We start from the raw sequence: 12614 nt of genomic DNA, 5'->3' as shown, positions 1-12614 counted from the left end.
TTTTCTTGTGTTTATGTTCCAGTTGTTGTACTGTATCTAAAAATTTTTGCTTTTGAATATTTTTCTTTCTATTTAAATGGGCTGATAGTGATATTAATTGCCCACGTAGGACTACTTTCAAGTGACAACTATCTGCTTTTAGGAGCCAGAGCTGAATACCAGGATCCCTGGAAATGTCACAATGGATGCACTTATGAGTCTGAGTTAATGTTCTTTTGCTGATGCCAATGTTGACTGCACCTCACAATCCATGTGATTTTGAAGAGATCCTGAGGCAAACCTCTGGGCTCATGATCAAGAGATGATCAATTCTAAAATCTCTCTCTCACTCAAGGGCTGAGAGCACATTGCTCTTCAGGGGGAAGACAGTGCACAGCATCTAATTTAATTTCTTGCATAATAAATGCCACTAACTCTGGCCTCCACTCACTCCCTTTAACAGATTAATTAAGCTAGTATGCCAAGCCCGTTGTCTATTGATGATTATTGCTTTTTTGGATTGTATCCTTGAAGGGTTTTGAGCAGGAGGGGGCCTTACAGTTAGTTTGGAAATATTTTAGAACTGGACAATTTTTGAGGGGGGTAATGTAACACAGAATCTGAGGCACATTAGCAAATAAAAGGGGAAGTCTTCTTATGTTCTTATGTCATTAATGGCCAAGATGGGAGAAGATAACAAGGAACAACAAAAAGGGATTCAGAAAGAACTCAGCTTGAATGGCGTGCACAGCATTTATTTATTTAGAAGACTTCTATTCAATATCTCCAAGAAAATTTGCTCTTGGAATTCACATTCATGCTCCCCTAAGCGCAGAAGATTATTTTGAGTACAACTACCTACTTAAAAAAAAATTACTAACAGTTGCATGGACAAATGAAAAAATGTAAACTGTCAACTAAGCTCCTGTAAATCAGAAAGGAATCTTAGAATCTGAGTTAGACTTCATTCTAAAAACCTAGGCGTGCTCCCAGGTAGCGCAGAGCCCTCCCGCAAGCTGTAGCCACCTGATTCAAACCAGTTTCAAAATCAAAAAGAGTCCAGTAGCACCTTTAAGACTAACCAACTTTATTGTAGCATAAGCTTTCGAGAATCACAGTTCTCTTCGTCAGATGGAGGGCAAAAAGAAACTGGTCAGATATAGAGGAGGAGAGGGGAGGGAGGAGTAGATGCAAACAGCTCCTTCTGATATGGAGATGCAAACAGCTCCTTCTGATATGGAGATCAGTTTGCTTCTGTTAAAGGCATATATCACATTGGAGGAAGAGCAGCTTAAGAGCCATGTGCCAACAATGTCCATCGGCTCTGTACATTGGACAAACCAGCCAACCTCTACGCAAAAGAATAAATGGACACAAATCTGACATTAGAAATGGCAATGTCCAGAAACCAGTGGGAGAACACTTCAATCTACCAGGACATTCCATCAAAGACTTAAAGGTCACTGTAGTTCAACAGAAACCTTTCAAAAACAAAATCCAACGGGAAGCTGCTGAATTGGAATTCATATGTAAATTTGACTCTGTCAAGCTGGGACTGAATAGGGACTATGAATGGTTATCTCATTATCACAGGTAACTGATTTCCTTAACAGAAGCAAACTGATCTCCATATCAGAAGGAGCTGTTTGCATCTCCATATCAGAAGGAGCTGTTTGCATCTACGCCCTCCCCTCTCCTCCTCTATATCTGACCAGTTTCTTTTGCCCTCCATGCATCTGACGAAGAGAACTGTGATTCTCAAAAGCTTATGCTACAATAAAGTTGGTTAGTCTTAAAGATGCTACTGGACTCTTTTTGATTTTGCTACTACAGACTAACACGGCTAACTCCTCTGCATCTAAAACCAGTTTCAGTACTCCAATGCTCTGCAGCAGCCTGATCCAGGCCAAATTGGGCCTGATCTGTGCCGATTCTGCCCCCTGTGGAGCGTGGGTGTGCTCCCAGGCAGCTGCACGATGACGTTACTTCCCGGAAGTGATGTCATCCTGCTTACTGGGAGCGCATGACCACCAGCAAGGTAAGTGCCAGACCTCCAACCTCCTGCTGGGAGATTGAGGGGGCCTGGCAACACTATCATGCTTTGTATTTCTCAGGCATGCATTCATTTTGGTATGCTATCAACGTCTTTAGTTTTTCAGTTACTCTGAAATGCAGTTCAGATATTTCAGATAATTTCACAGGTGTAAAAGTAGCTCCTAATTAGCTGTGTATATAATAAAAATAATAAAAACATTTCCTTATTTCTTTTTGGAAATAATTACCTGCCTAACCTGTATTTATGACTTTTTTCCTCTGAAAATTATTTTGTCTGATGAAGAGTTCTCCCAAATTTGAAAGTTTACACTATCTTCAATTACTCATTTATCCAGTAAAGCACATGACTTGTTTTACCTATTTTGTCTTCCTTGTTTTGCTGGATGAAAGAGACTCAAATTACCCTTTGGTGGTAGTAATACCCCTCAACTCATAGCTGACTTATGGCAACTTATGCTGGGGTTTTCAAGGCAGAGGTGGTTTGCCATTGCCTGTCTCTTCAACCCTGGTCTTCTTTGTAGGTCTCCCAACTAATTAGTAACCAAGGCCAATCCTGCTTAGCTTCCAAGATCTGATGAGGTTAGTCTTGCCTAGGCTATCCAGGTCATGGCCAAATTATCCTGCTTTTAATTTACCTTTAAACAAATATATTTTGAATGACCTGAATGATAGCAACCATCTATTAAATTATATGCCAAACAAACTCATACCTCTAATAAGCCATAGTGCTAACAAGACACAGGCCTTTTTTGCATGGATGATTTTTGCTGATTTTTGGTCCCTTCCAAAAGGACAGAAGTACAGGCAGAAAATTCAGAAGAGAACCCTTGAAATGCTGCATTGAAATCTAAAGGGGAAGTTAAGTGTCTAGAATTCAGAAGAAAACCCAAAACGATATGGGGCCAAAAGTTGCTAAAATTGCCTGTGCAAAAAAAGTCATAAATAAGATTTCTTGCACAAAATTATTTTTTCCTTGTCCCATTGTATTGTGCCATGACTCCAGAGGAAACGGGATAAAAGCACCAGCCAGAGGATGAATGGTACCTTAGCTGAAGAGCTGAGGGCCAACTGAAACAAACCAATAATGATCCCCAGGGACTGGACCTTGAAAGGGACTGGACCTTCTGTTGTAACCAGCCCTGAGCTCGCTTGCAGGGAGGGCAGGATATAAATATAATAAATAATAATAAAAATAAAAAGCACTACGCGGTTTAGGATAAAATCATTCTCATAAGAATGGCAAAAGAGACAAGAAGTGGGAGTGCTGGGCTGTAGTAGTTAAAAGGCAAAGGCAGAGGAAAGACATACATTCTGGAAGATTGGTAGCTGGCAGGGCAAGGAGGTGTTAGTTTTTCAGTCGACCAGACCATTTTAGGGACAAGGAGGAAGGTATTCCTGAAGCCATGTGGGCCAGCTGAGGAGGAGCTCCTTCAGGGTCTAACTTCTGAAAGTGTAGTGGATGATTCTGAAAGGGGCACCTCCTCTAGAAGCAGAGCTGGAGACAGGCCTTGAGGCAAACAAAAAAGAGAGGTAGCATACTATGCACCTTTGTTCTGGCCACTGGACTCAAGAAGAAGTGGGGCTTATTCTGGTAAAAGAGGCTCATCTTGTTCCCCTGTGCCTAGTTTCTTGTTGCTGTGGCTGGAGACGGATGTTGGGACGTCTCTCACTCAGGGTGCTTTACACTCTTATGATAGTTACTTATTGTTAAATTATTCAGAAAGGAATACTTTCAACGTATTGGATATAGGCAAGGGTCACAAGATAATAATTTAAAATTTTGTGGCAAACCATAACCTTTGAGCCCTTTGAGGCAGGAAGTGCTGAAGGCCCAGAATTGCTCCTATAATGAAAAGTCATGGTTTGTTGCTAGGCATGAGCTACGCCTCAAAATTAAACTGTTCCTTGAACAGGAATAGCAATATTAAAATATTATATCATATGCTCAGTTGTCTATATTTTTAACTGAACAGAGTTGATAAAATAAACTATACAAATTAGGTTATGAACTGATGGCAAAGCCAGCTAATAAAATTTCATGAGAGTTGCCTGCCTTACGTTACTCATTGATTCTTTTCCAGCAATGATTTCTGGACCTAGAGAAAGACAGTTATTCTTCTACTTACTTAAAATATTTCAAATCTAATTGATATCAACTTTTAAAAGGCAGTTCCTTAGATGGAAATTACAGCTATATCACAAGATTTTCCCAGAAAACAATTTATTATGGAAAGATAATAAAATCAGCTGCAACAGACAGCTTATTAGAAAATGCTGGCGGATTCTGAGCTATAGCAGTGACAAGTACCCCTCTTATGTTTAAAACCTAAGATCACCAGCCACTATCATTGTTACTATTTTAATTCAGAAAACACTTTCCAAACATAATACATCGCACTATGCCATGCAATCTTAGTTCATAAAAGTTTAGTTTTCCATTGTTTTGTAGCTAGAGGGAATTTGGTGCCCCCTGCTGTTTAAAAAAATGCACTTCCGTTATATGCCTTGCAGGGAGTTGCAGTCAGATTAGAAGCAAATACAGATGAAATAGCTCTGATGCAATGGTACACTCTGGTATGTGGGATTTATATGAAAACTGTAGGCAGAAATATTTATGACTTCAATTTGATAAGTCTATAGAATAATCATTGCAGCAGGTGCATTTTCATGCCACACAAAATGCATGGATGCATTTTCTCTTAATCTGTTGTATACCCTATTGTTTGAGAGAACAGTATTAAAGTATTAATTTCCATATTTCTTGCATTTAAGAAGAAAAATTAGAAAGCAAACTTCAACACAGTTTTATAGCATAACAAGTTTAAAAAAAACAGTGAAAATGTTTACTAGAAATAGAATAGAGTAAGGATATTTTCAAGATTTCCTTCCCATCACCAATACATATATTGTCATCCAGGTTTTTTATGCATGTAATTCTATGCATAGAATTCTATGTATGAACATATCTTGGTAGCTTCCTTTTTACCTGATTTTTTTCAAATGACTAACTTGTACACACTAAGTTGCTAAGAGTCAAAGATGAGATGGAGAATGGGGGGCAGCAGTTTTTTCCCCTTCAGACCTAGAACCAGAGCATAGTGGTTAACATTAATGTATTTTATCCAGGGGCCATGGGTTCTAATCCTGAAACTTTCTACAATTCTTAATACAATTTTGACATTCTTAATATTAAGACATTCTTAGAACACTTTTAAACATAGGACACATGGTACTTTGAGTTCTAGTCTGCCTACCTATAAAACTTGCCATTTTCTTTTTTCCAAACGTCTCCATTACATATTTTTAAGTTAGCAAAACATCACAAATATAAATTAAATTTTAAATTGTACTAATAATTGGTCAATTATTGCATATGTAAGGTCTTTTTTTAAAAGCCAATGTTTTAAACCATTATATTATAGTTTCAAGCCTAAAATAAAATAAGGTCTTTATTTAAAATTGATAGGCACTTTTCAGGGACAAGAAAGTAAGTATAGTGCCATTTTGTTCATGGCAAATACTTATTACCAATCAAGCAGGTTTTTTTCATTGTGCCTAAGGGCATATACTCTTCTTTCTTTGCAAAGAGGAAGTTGAAGATTGTACTGGATAGAAAAGGTTACTTGGCCATGCATAATTCTGTATATAAAGCTCTGGTTAAAAGGCTAGCGCATGATAAAGATGACAGAAGTTAAGATGAACTCTAGCAAGCTGAAGAGGGCTTAAAATGGCAAACTGCATAAGTATTAGTAAGCCAAAGCAAGATCACAATAGGGATCTAGACTAACCTAGCAGGGTTGGGTCAAATGAAGGCTGAGGTGATCAGGTGCATGACTGATTTCTAAAAAAAAAAGTGAAATGTATAGGATCTTTTGTACACATGACTTAATAATCTCTATAAGCAAATGAGGGAAACTAAGCAGAGTTGGTCCTGGTTAGTAATTGGATGGGAGACCTCCAAAGACAGCCAGGGTTGCAGAGGCAGGCAATGGCTAACCACTTCTGATAGTTTCTTGCCTTGAAAACCCCAGTAGGGGTCACCACAAGACAGCTGTGACTTGAAGGCTCTTTCTACCACCACCACACGAACAACTAGAAGGTGAGCACTGACTATACATAAAAGTTATAAAACTGAAATGGGAAACCAGTATTTTTTTCTAATCTGTAAGTGTCTGTTTTAGTCAAGCTCATGACGTCATGAAATGACTATAATTTGGCATTGTGGCAGAACAGCTTCCCTGACTTATGAGCTCTGCCCCTTCCTGCCCTCCAGGGTGTCTGGGGTTAACCAGTGGCAGTCCAAGTCTCTGCTTGACATATGCCACCCTTTCTATCAATACATACAGTATAAGCATACACTTATGTACTGATAGAAAGGGTTTTGTATAGTGTACAGATATTTATTATTATATTTATTCATAACTTATATATAACACTTTCAGCACTGTGCACTTTAAGAAAAATTGTTTTTTTCCCTCCGTGTGTGTGTCTTTCTGTGATAGCATTTATATCAGCTCCCGAGGAGCCCTTGGTTGTTGTGGCATATGCCACAAACTCTCAGAGGAGCATTCACTCCTCCTCTCTTGTGCCTGATGGCATCACTTGGCCTTTATGGAAATTGCCCACAGGGAAGGCTAAGGCTCCCGACTCCCCTGTGCAGGGCCACTGAGCCCTGCCTTGTGCCCATTCTCCAGCTATCCAGTGCCAGGTTAGGGACTGCTTGCTGCACTTGTTCACCACTGGGAGGGTCAGCAAATTGCCAACAGACTTCCTGTGGTACCTGATTTAAATTGTATGGTCGAACAGGGGAAATACCATAGAGAACAGCAAGCAGCATTTAAGAATTTAAAAAGCATTTATTTCTTTAAAAAGGAGCCATAGAGGTATAGCATCTGCTTGGTAGGCAGCAGGTCCCAGGTTTACTCCACAGTATCTCCAATTGAAAGGATGAAGTGATGTGCAAGAGGTCTACCTGGGACTCTGGCGAGCCATGACCAGTCTGACCTTGATGGTCCAATGGTCTGATTCAGTAGAAGGTAGTTTTATGTGTGTTCAATGCATCTTCAGAAACAATTAGTCTTACTGCACAGAGAAGAGTTTTTCAAAAAGTACAGGATCTAGTTCGGCATTTGTAAATAAATGTTTAGCATAGACTGTATTAGCAGCTATGTCAGTGCAAATTGCAAGCCATAGCACTGGAATGATGCTGTAGGGACATGGTGCTGGCATTGCAGGCAGACAGGTTAGCACAAAGTATTAAAACAGAGTAAGCAATGTCTTCATTTCTCATATCAGAAAAAGGTTGCACCTTTTCAGGTGTAAGTATACTATAGAAATCTATTCATTTTTTAAATTAGAAAAAAGAGTACTATAAAATATTTTATTATTTATTCAGATTATCACAGAAGGCTCAGAGCTTTCATGATCAAATTAACTTATGAAGTGGAAGATCATGTTAATGCAACTGCTATGATATTAAAGGTACACAGAACTGACTTCCAGCTATAAGGAGATTGCCTATCACACCTGTGATGTCTTGCATGAATGTAAAACATTATTCTTAGATTGTCCAGTACAAACTGAAGAATAATTTCCTTGGTCTGGAAATCTACTACAGTTAGCTTTATTTAAAAAAAAGGGGGGGCTGCTGCCAAAATTTATACTTGAGGGCTTCCACTCAGAGTTTTCCTTTAAGAGAAAAAAGTTTAACATAAACAGCCATCTTTAATGTTTTGTAAGATCTACAATCATGTCACGCAAGGTTTCTCTAGCCAATGAACCCTTCAGATACCATATTAAACGATCAGGATTTGAATCCAATAGTACCTTAGAAAGCAACAAGATTTTCTGGGTATAAGCTTTTGAGGTCAATTTTCTGGGTATCTGTATCTGTAGAGGGGAGCTTTGACTCTCAAAAGCTTCTACATTGAAAATCCTGTTGGTCTATAAAGGAACTCCTGAACTGAAATCCTGCTGTTTTACTGGAGACCAACATGACTATCTACCTGAAATATATTAAATCATGATTACATAACCTTATCTATAATTTTGAGTTACTTTGAACTGACAGACTGACAAACAACAAGAAACCATAATCTGAAGTGGATCAGCAAACTGTAGATTGATGTAATAACAACCTGAAGTGACATACTGTGGTTACTAGGGCTGTGCACGAGTGGGTGTTTACTCGAAGTGGGAAACCGATTCAGAATACTCCCAAATCCGAAGTGGCTTGGGGTTCGGGAATCGCTTTGGTATGCTCTGTGAAGATTCAGAGCATACTGAAGTGAGGGGGGAAACTCCCTACCACCCCACCCTCCCTGGGGCAACCCCTCTACCCTCCACCCCCGTGGGGAGACCCCTCCACCCCCCCACCCAACCTTGGGGAGACCCCTCCAACCCCCACCCACTTACCTGGCGGTGGGAGGGTCATCAGCTGGGTGGCGTGCCACGGTGGCGGCAGCACAAGGCAGCGTGACCTGGAGCCAGCTGGTTCCTCTGCTGCCGCCCTGCTGTCGCTTGAGCCTGCGGGGTGGTGGGGAAGGCTGGAGCTGCCTCCTCCGGCCCTTCCTGCCCCTCAAATGGCCGCGGCACGCTGGCCATTTGAGGGGCAGGAAGGGCTTTCTTCACCTCCTCCAGCCCTTCCTGCCCCTCAAATGGCCGCCATGCTGCCGCCGTGCCGCAGCCATTTGAGGGGCAGGAAGGGCCAGAAGAGGCAGCTCCGGCCTTCCCCACCACCTCACAGGCTTGGGCGGCGGCGGGGTGGTGGCATAGGAGCTGGCCCAGAGCCACCGCAAGGTAGGTGGGGGGGAGGTGGGGGGTTTGATGTTTAAAGTCCCCCGCCGCTGCTTGCAAGCAGCAGTGGGGCCCTTTAAACAAGCCCCAAAGCTTTCCAAAGCATTTCCGAATGCTTCGGAAAGCTTTGCTTCGGTATTCCGAAGCGGGGCCAGCATGCTGGCCCTGCTTCAGGAATACTGAAGCTTGCTGAATCGGGTCTGCTTCGGATATCTTTACCCGAAGCAAATTCCGAATAGCACAGCCCTAGTGGTTACAGTTCCAATTGCAACCTCACCTCAAGAAGTCATTGTGCCATAGAAACAGGAACATCAAGCTCACTTAAAACAAAAACACACTCATACCACTGTTGTCTAGAGCACTCTCTCGCAACCTGAACATGGACTTTTTATGAGCTAAGCTGATAGAGGCCAATATGAAGAAGGGAATGCCCTGGGATTGGCAGGGCACCCTCTGGCCAGTTCCTACAAGCAAACCTTGCTGTAAACACTCTGGAGTAGTCACTCTGCACCCAGAGAAACATGCCAGCTGCCAAGATGCCAGCCACTTCTGAGATTCCTGCAGGAACCAGGACTAGCAGTGAGAGAGAGAGAAGCCATTTTTCCAGAGACAGTTTTAAAAGGATAACTATTTTCCTGTGGAAACCCTGGCATGTCAGCATCTTGTCACAAATTGTTTTCCAGATGGGCCTCTTGATATGAAGATGCCAGTAACAAAAGGCGCCTTGACCTCATGGTAATCCCACAATCAAGACAATCGTTTTCATCCATCAAGCAATGGACGATCATAAAATGCAGATCACTTTTCATCCTTTCTTCCCCCTGGAAGTGTCGCCATGGACCATCATAAAAATCAATCACTCCTCATCCTCTCTTCCTCCTGTCCCTTTTGTTATTCTTGAGGTATCACAAACACAAACATTAGACTCCAAAGTACCCAGTCCAGATCTCCTTTATCCCACCCATGGCAGATTATTTACTTTTGTTAAATTTCCTGAGAACCATTTGACAGGGCATAAGCCCACCCCGGGTCTAGCCCAGAGGCTGAAATTGGCTATATAAGGGAGATGCTCAAACTCCCCAGGGCTCCTCCTACCCCATCCCACCTAGTGTGTTGCTGGCATCTCACTAGGCATTCTGCTCGCTGCTGAATCTCTGCTTCTCATCAGGACAGGTGCATATTGCCCAATGATACTCCTACTAATGCAACCGTCTCTGTATTTTTCCTATCTTTGTTTCCTAGCCTTGTAGTGAATGTGTGTATGATTCTTAGACTCTGTATGCTCATAAGTTATTAAGAAAAAGCTTTGAGACATTAAAGTATTAGTCTCCTCTCTTGTTGGGAGTGCTCCAGAAAATCTGACCCTGGTATACACAGGTCATGATTCCTTAAGATATACCAACTGCCTATTAATTCCCCATCTTTGAGGCAGTTTAGCTAACATCATATAAATCTGCAAGGTCAAACCATGAGTAGGTTTCTGAACCATGGTTAGCACAAACTATGCTTTGGCTTAATACAGACATCACATTCATGTACATATTAGGGAAAGCTTATACTTTTAAAGCTGAGAACACTATTTATTTGTTTATTTATTTAAGATATTTCTAACCCACTTTTCTCACCAATGGGGACTCAAAACAGCTTCCAGCACTATTCTCCCTTCCTCCATTATATTCTTTGAACAACCATCATCTTGTGAAGTAGGGTAGAGCTGCATGAGAGTGACAGGATCAAGGTAAATGAGTAACATGGCAGAGCAGGAATTAAAACCAGGGTCTCTCAGAACTTAGTCTAACACTCTGACCACTAAGCTATGCTCACTCTCAGGCAGGCATTATCTATTTAGAAATGTTAGAACACTACCTGTGTCTACTGCAACTGAGTTTTTGGAGCAAGTTTAGTAGCACCTTAAAGAATAACAAGATTTCCAAAGAATAAGCATTCAAGAGTCAAAGTTCTCTTCGTCAGATGTTCTGTGAGACTTTCTCCATCACATTCATTCTGCAGCACACTACAAAAATACCAGGCAATCTTCCACAAACATTTATCATAAACAGTGCCTGTATATTTAGATATTTAGCTATCAGTAATTCCTGGAAATAGCATAACAGTGAAAAATATTGGGCGCAATGTCACATTCTGCACAATACTATCAGTATTTCACCAGTACTCATAGAATCTTTAGAAATGTTTGCTGATTAACTGTGATACACTAACTCCCTTCTTTACACAATTTTATCACACAATACAATCTCATCTTTTCAATACATACCCACTTCTGTCGCCGCCTCTCTTTCCAACTTTGTTTTCTCCTCAAACTGTTTAATCTGATTCTTTTTCTTTTATTCAACTTTTGGTCCTCAGTTGCCATGGGGTGTAGAAGACTAAGAGGCTGCTGTCCAACATAATCTTTTGCAGTCCTCTCTGATGATGTCAGGTATGAATGCTGGTCAGGAGTAGCATTCTCAATATAGTGTTTGGAAGCTTCTAAACTGTTCTTAAATTCAGTCTGTTCTTGAGCTAATACACTGTAGGCGGTAACTGAAAAACTTGTTGGAAGCTCACCAATATCTGATTTAAGAGGGCAGTTAAAATAATTATGTGTTCTGTTGAACTTTAATTGTATGCAACCCTTTGTGTAAAAGGGCTGTGTTTCATGTTGCCTGGAGAAAAAAGGTCTCTGGGTAGTGGAACTTCCATATAAAGTAGGCGACAAGACAAGCTTCTCTCTGAAGTTCAGATCCAAACTCTGAGATTTTCTATGAAAAGCTCTTACAGTGCATCTGTCATTCACAGCCAGTGAAGCTGAAAGACTTGTTTTTGGATAAGACACTTTGAAGTGTAATTTTTTACCATTCATCTCAAAGCTGGTTGATCTCACCTCTAGGCAAAGTGCCTCCATTAATCTTCCAATGCTGGAGTTATTTTTGGCCATGTATGAAAGTCCTTGATTTCCCAAAGTTCCACCTGTCACACTCTGCCACATTTCCTTGTTAAAACTAGGCTGAGCTTTACAAAATGACAAGTGTTTTAGTGTAACTGGACTAGCTTTCTGGCAGTCAGTCTGCCTCTTGCAGAGATGGATATTTTTAAAACGGCCACAAGAGCATTTTGTATTATGGACAAAGTTAAAGCCCCCCAGATGGGCCCCACAGAATGGGCAATTCAATTTTCCCGTTGTCCACTCTGCCTATGGGTAATGAGGAAGGAAACACACAATGAAATCTTTGTAGCACAGTAGATAAGAAAGAAACTATTAAGTAAATCCTTTCCCCCACAAAATAGCATAAACATGTAAACGCTTCTTCATTTTGTGACTGAAACAAAATGTATTTTAAAAGTTGCTTAAACAAAGTAATTTGACATCTCCAAAGAAATGGTATTTTCCTAAAGTAACTGATTTAAGTTGCTCTTTGATATTCCATTGGTAATTCAACTTTAGTCATGTGCTAATTACCACATATTCTATTAAAGCAGCGCTGAAAACTGCAACAGTAGCCTCCAAATAATCTTCTAAATAATTTAATTTAATTTATTATATTTATATTCCGCCCTCCCCGCTTTCGCAGGCTCATCTTAATAGGATTTAAACAGCCTAACTCTTCTGGATTTGTAGTATTAGGTAGTACAATTTTACAGAAACGATTTCTGACAAATGTGGCGAAAAGAAATTTCTGATCAGTTTATTACAAAAAATTCCAATAGGCACTTGCCTACTTTAAGCAACTCTAAAATATGAAACAATATAGCTGTATTCCTGATGTACATTAAGACCTAAAATT

The 12614-nt window shown here is 40.5% G+C and overlaps 1 protein-coding gene across 1 annotated transcript in view; it reads right to left on the bottom strand.

Annotated features, from left to right (window-relative positions):
• The window catches only part of RNF180 (ring finger protein 180), a 99621-nt gene that overhangs the window by 69634 nt on the left and 17373 nt on the right, over positions 1-12614 (bottom strand). The window contains exon 3 of the mRNA XM_054986938.1: positions 11105-12022. Coding sequence (XP_054842913.1) covers positions 11105-12022 — 918 coding nt within the window. The remainder of the gene's footprint in view (positions 1-11104; positions 12023-12614) is intronic.

This window comes from Eublepharis macularius, chromosome 8, assembly GCF_028583425.1.
Source record: "Eublepharis macularius isolate TG4126 chromosome 8, MPM_Emac_v1.0, whole genome shotgun sequence".
Taxonomy (NCBI): Eukaryota; Metazoa; Chordata; class Lepidosauria; order Squamata; family Eublepharidae; genus Eublepharis; species Eublepharis macularius.
The sequence above is the reverse complement of the archived record's forward strand: the minus strand, read 5'-3'. Positions and strand labels throughout refer to the sequence as shown.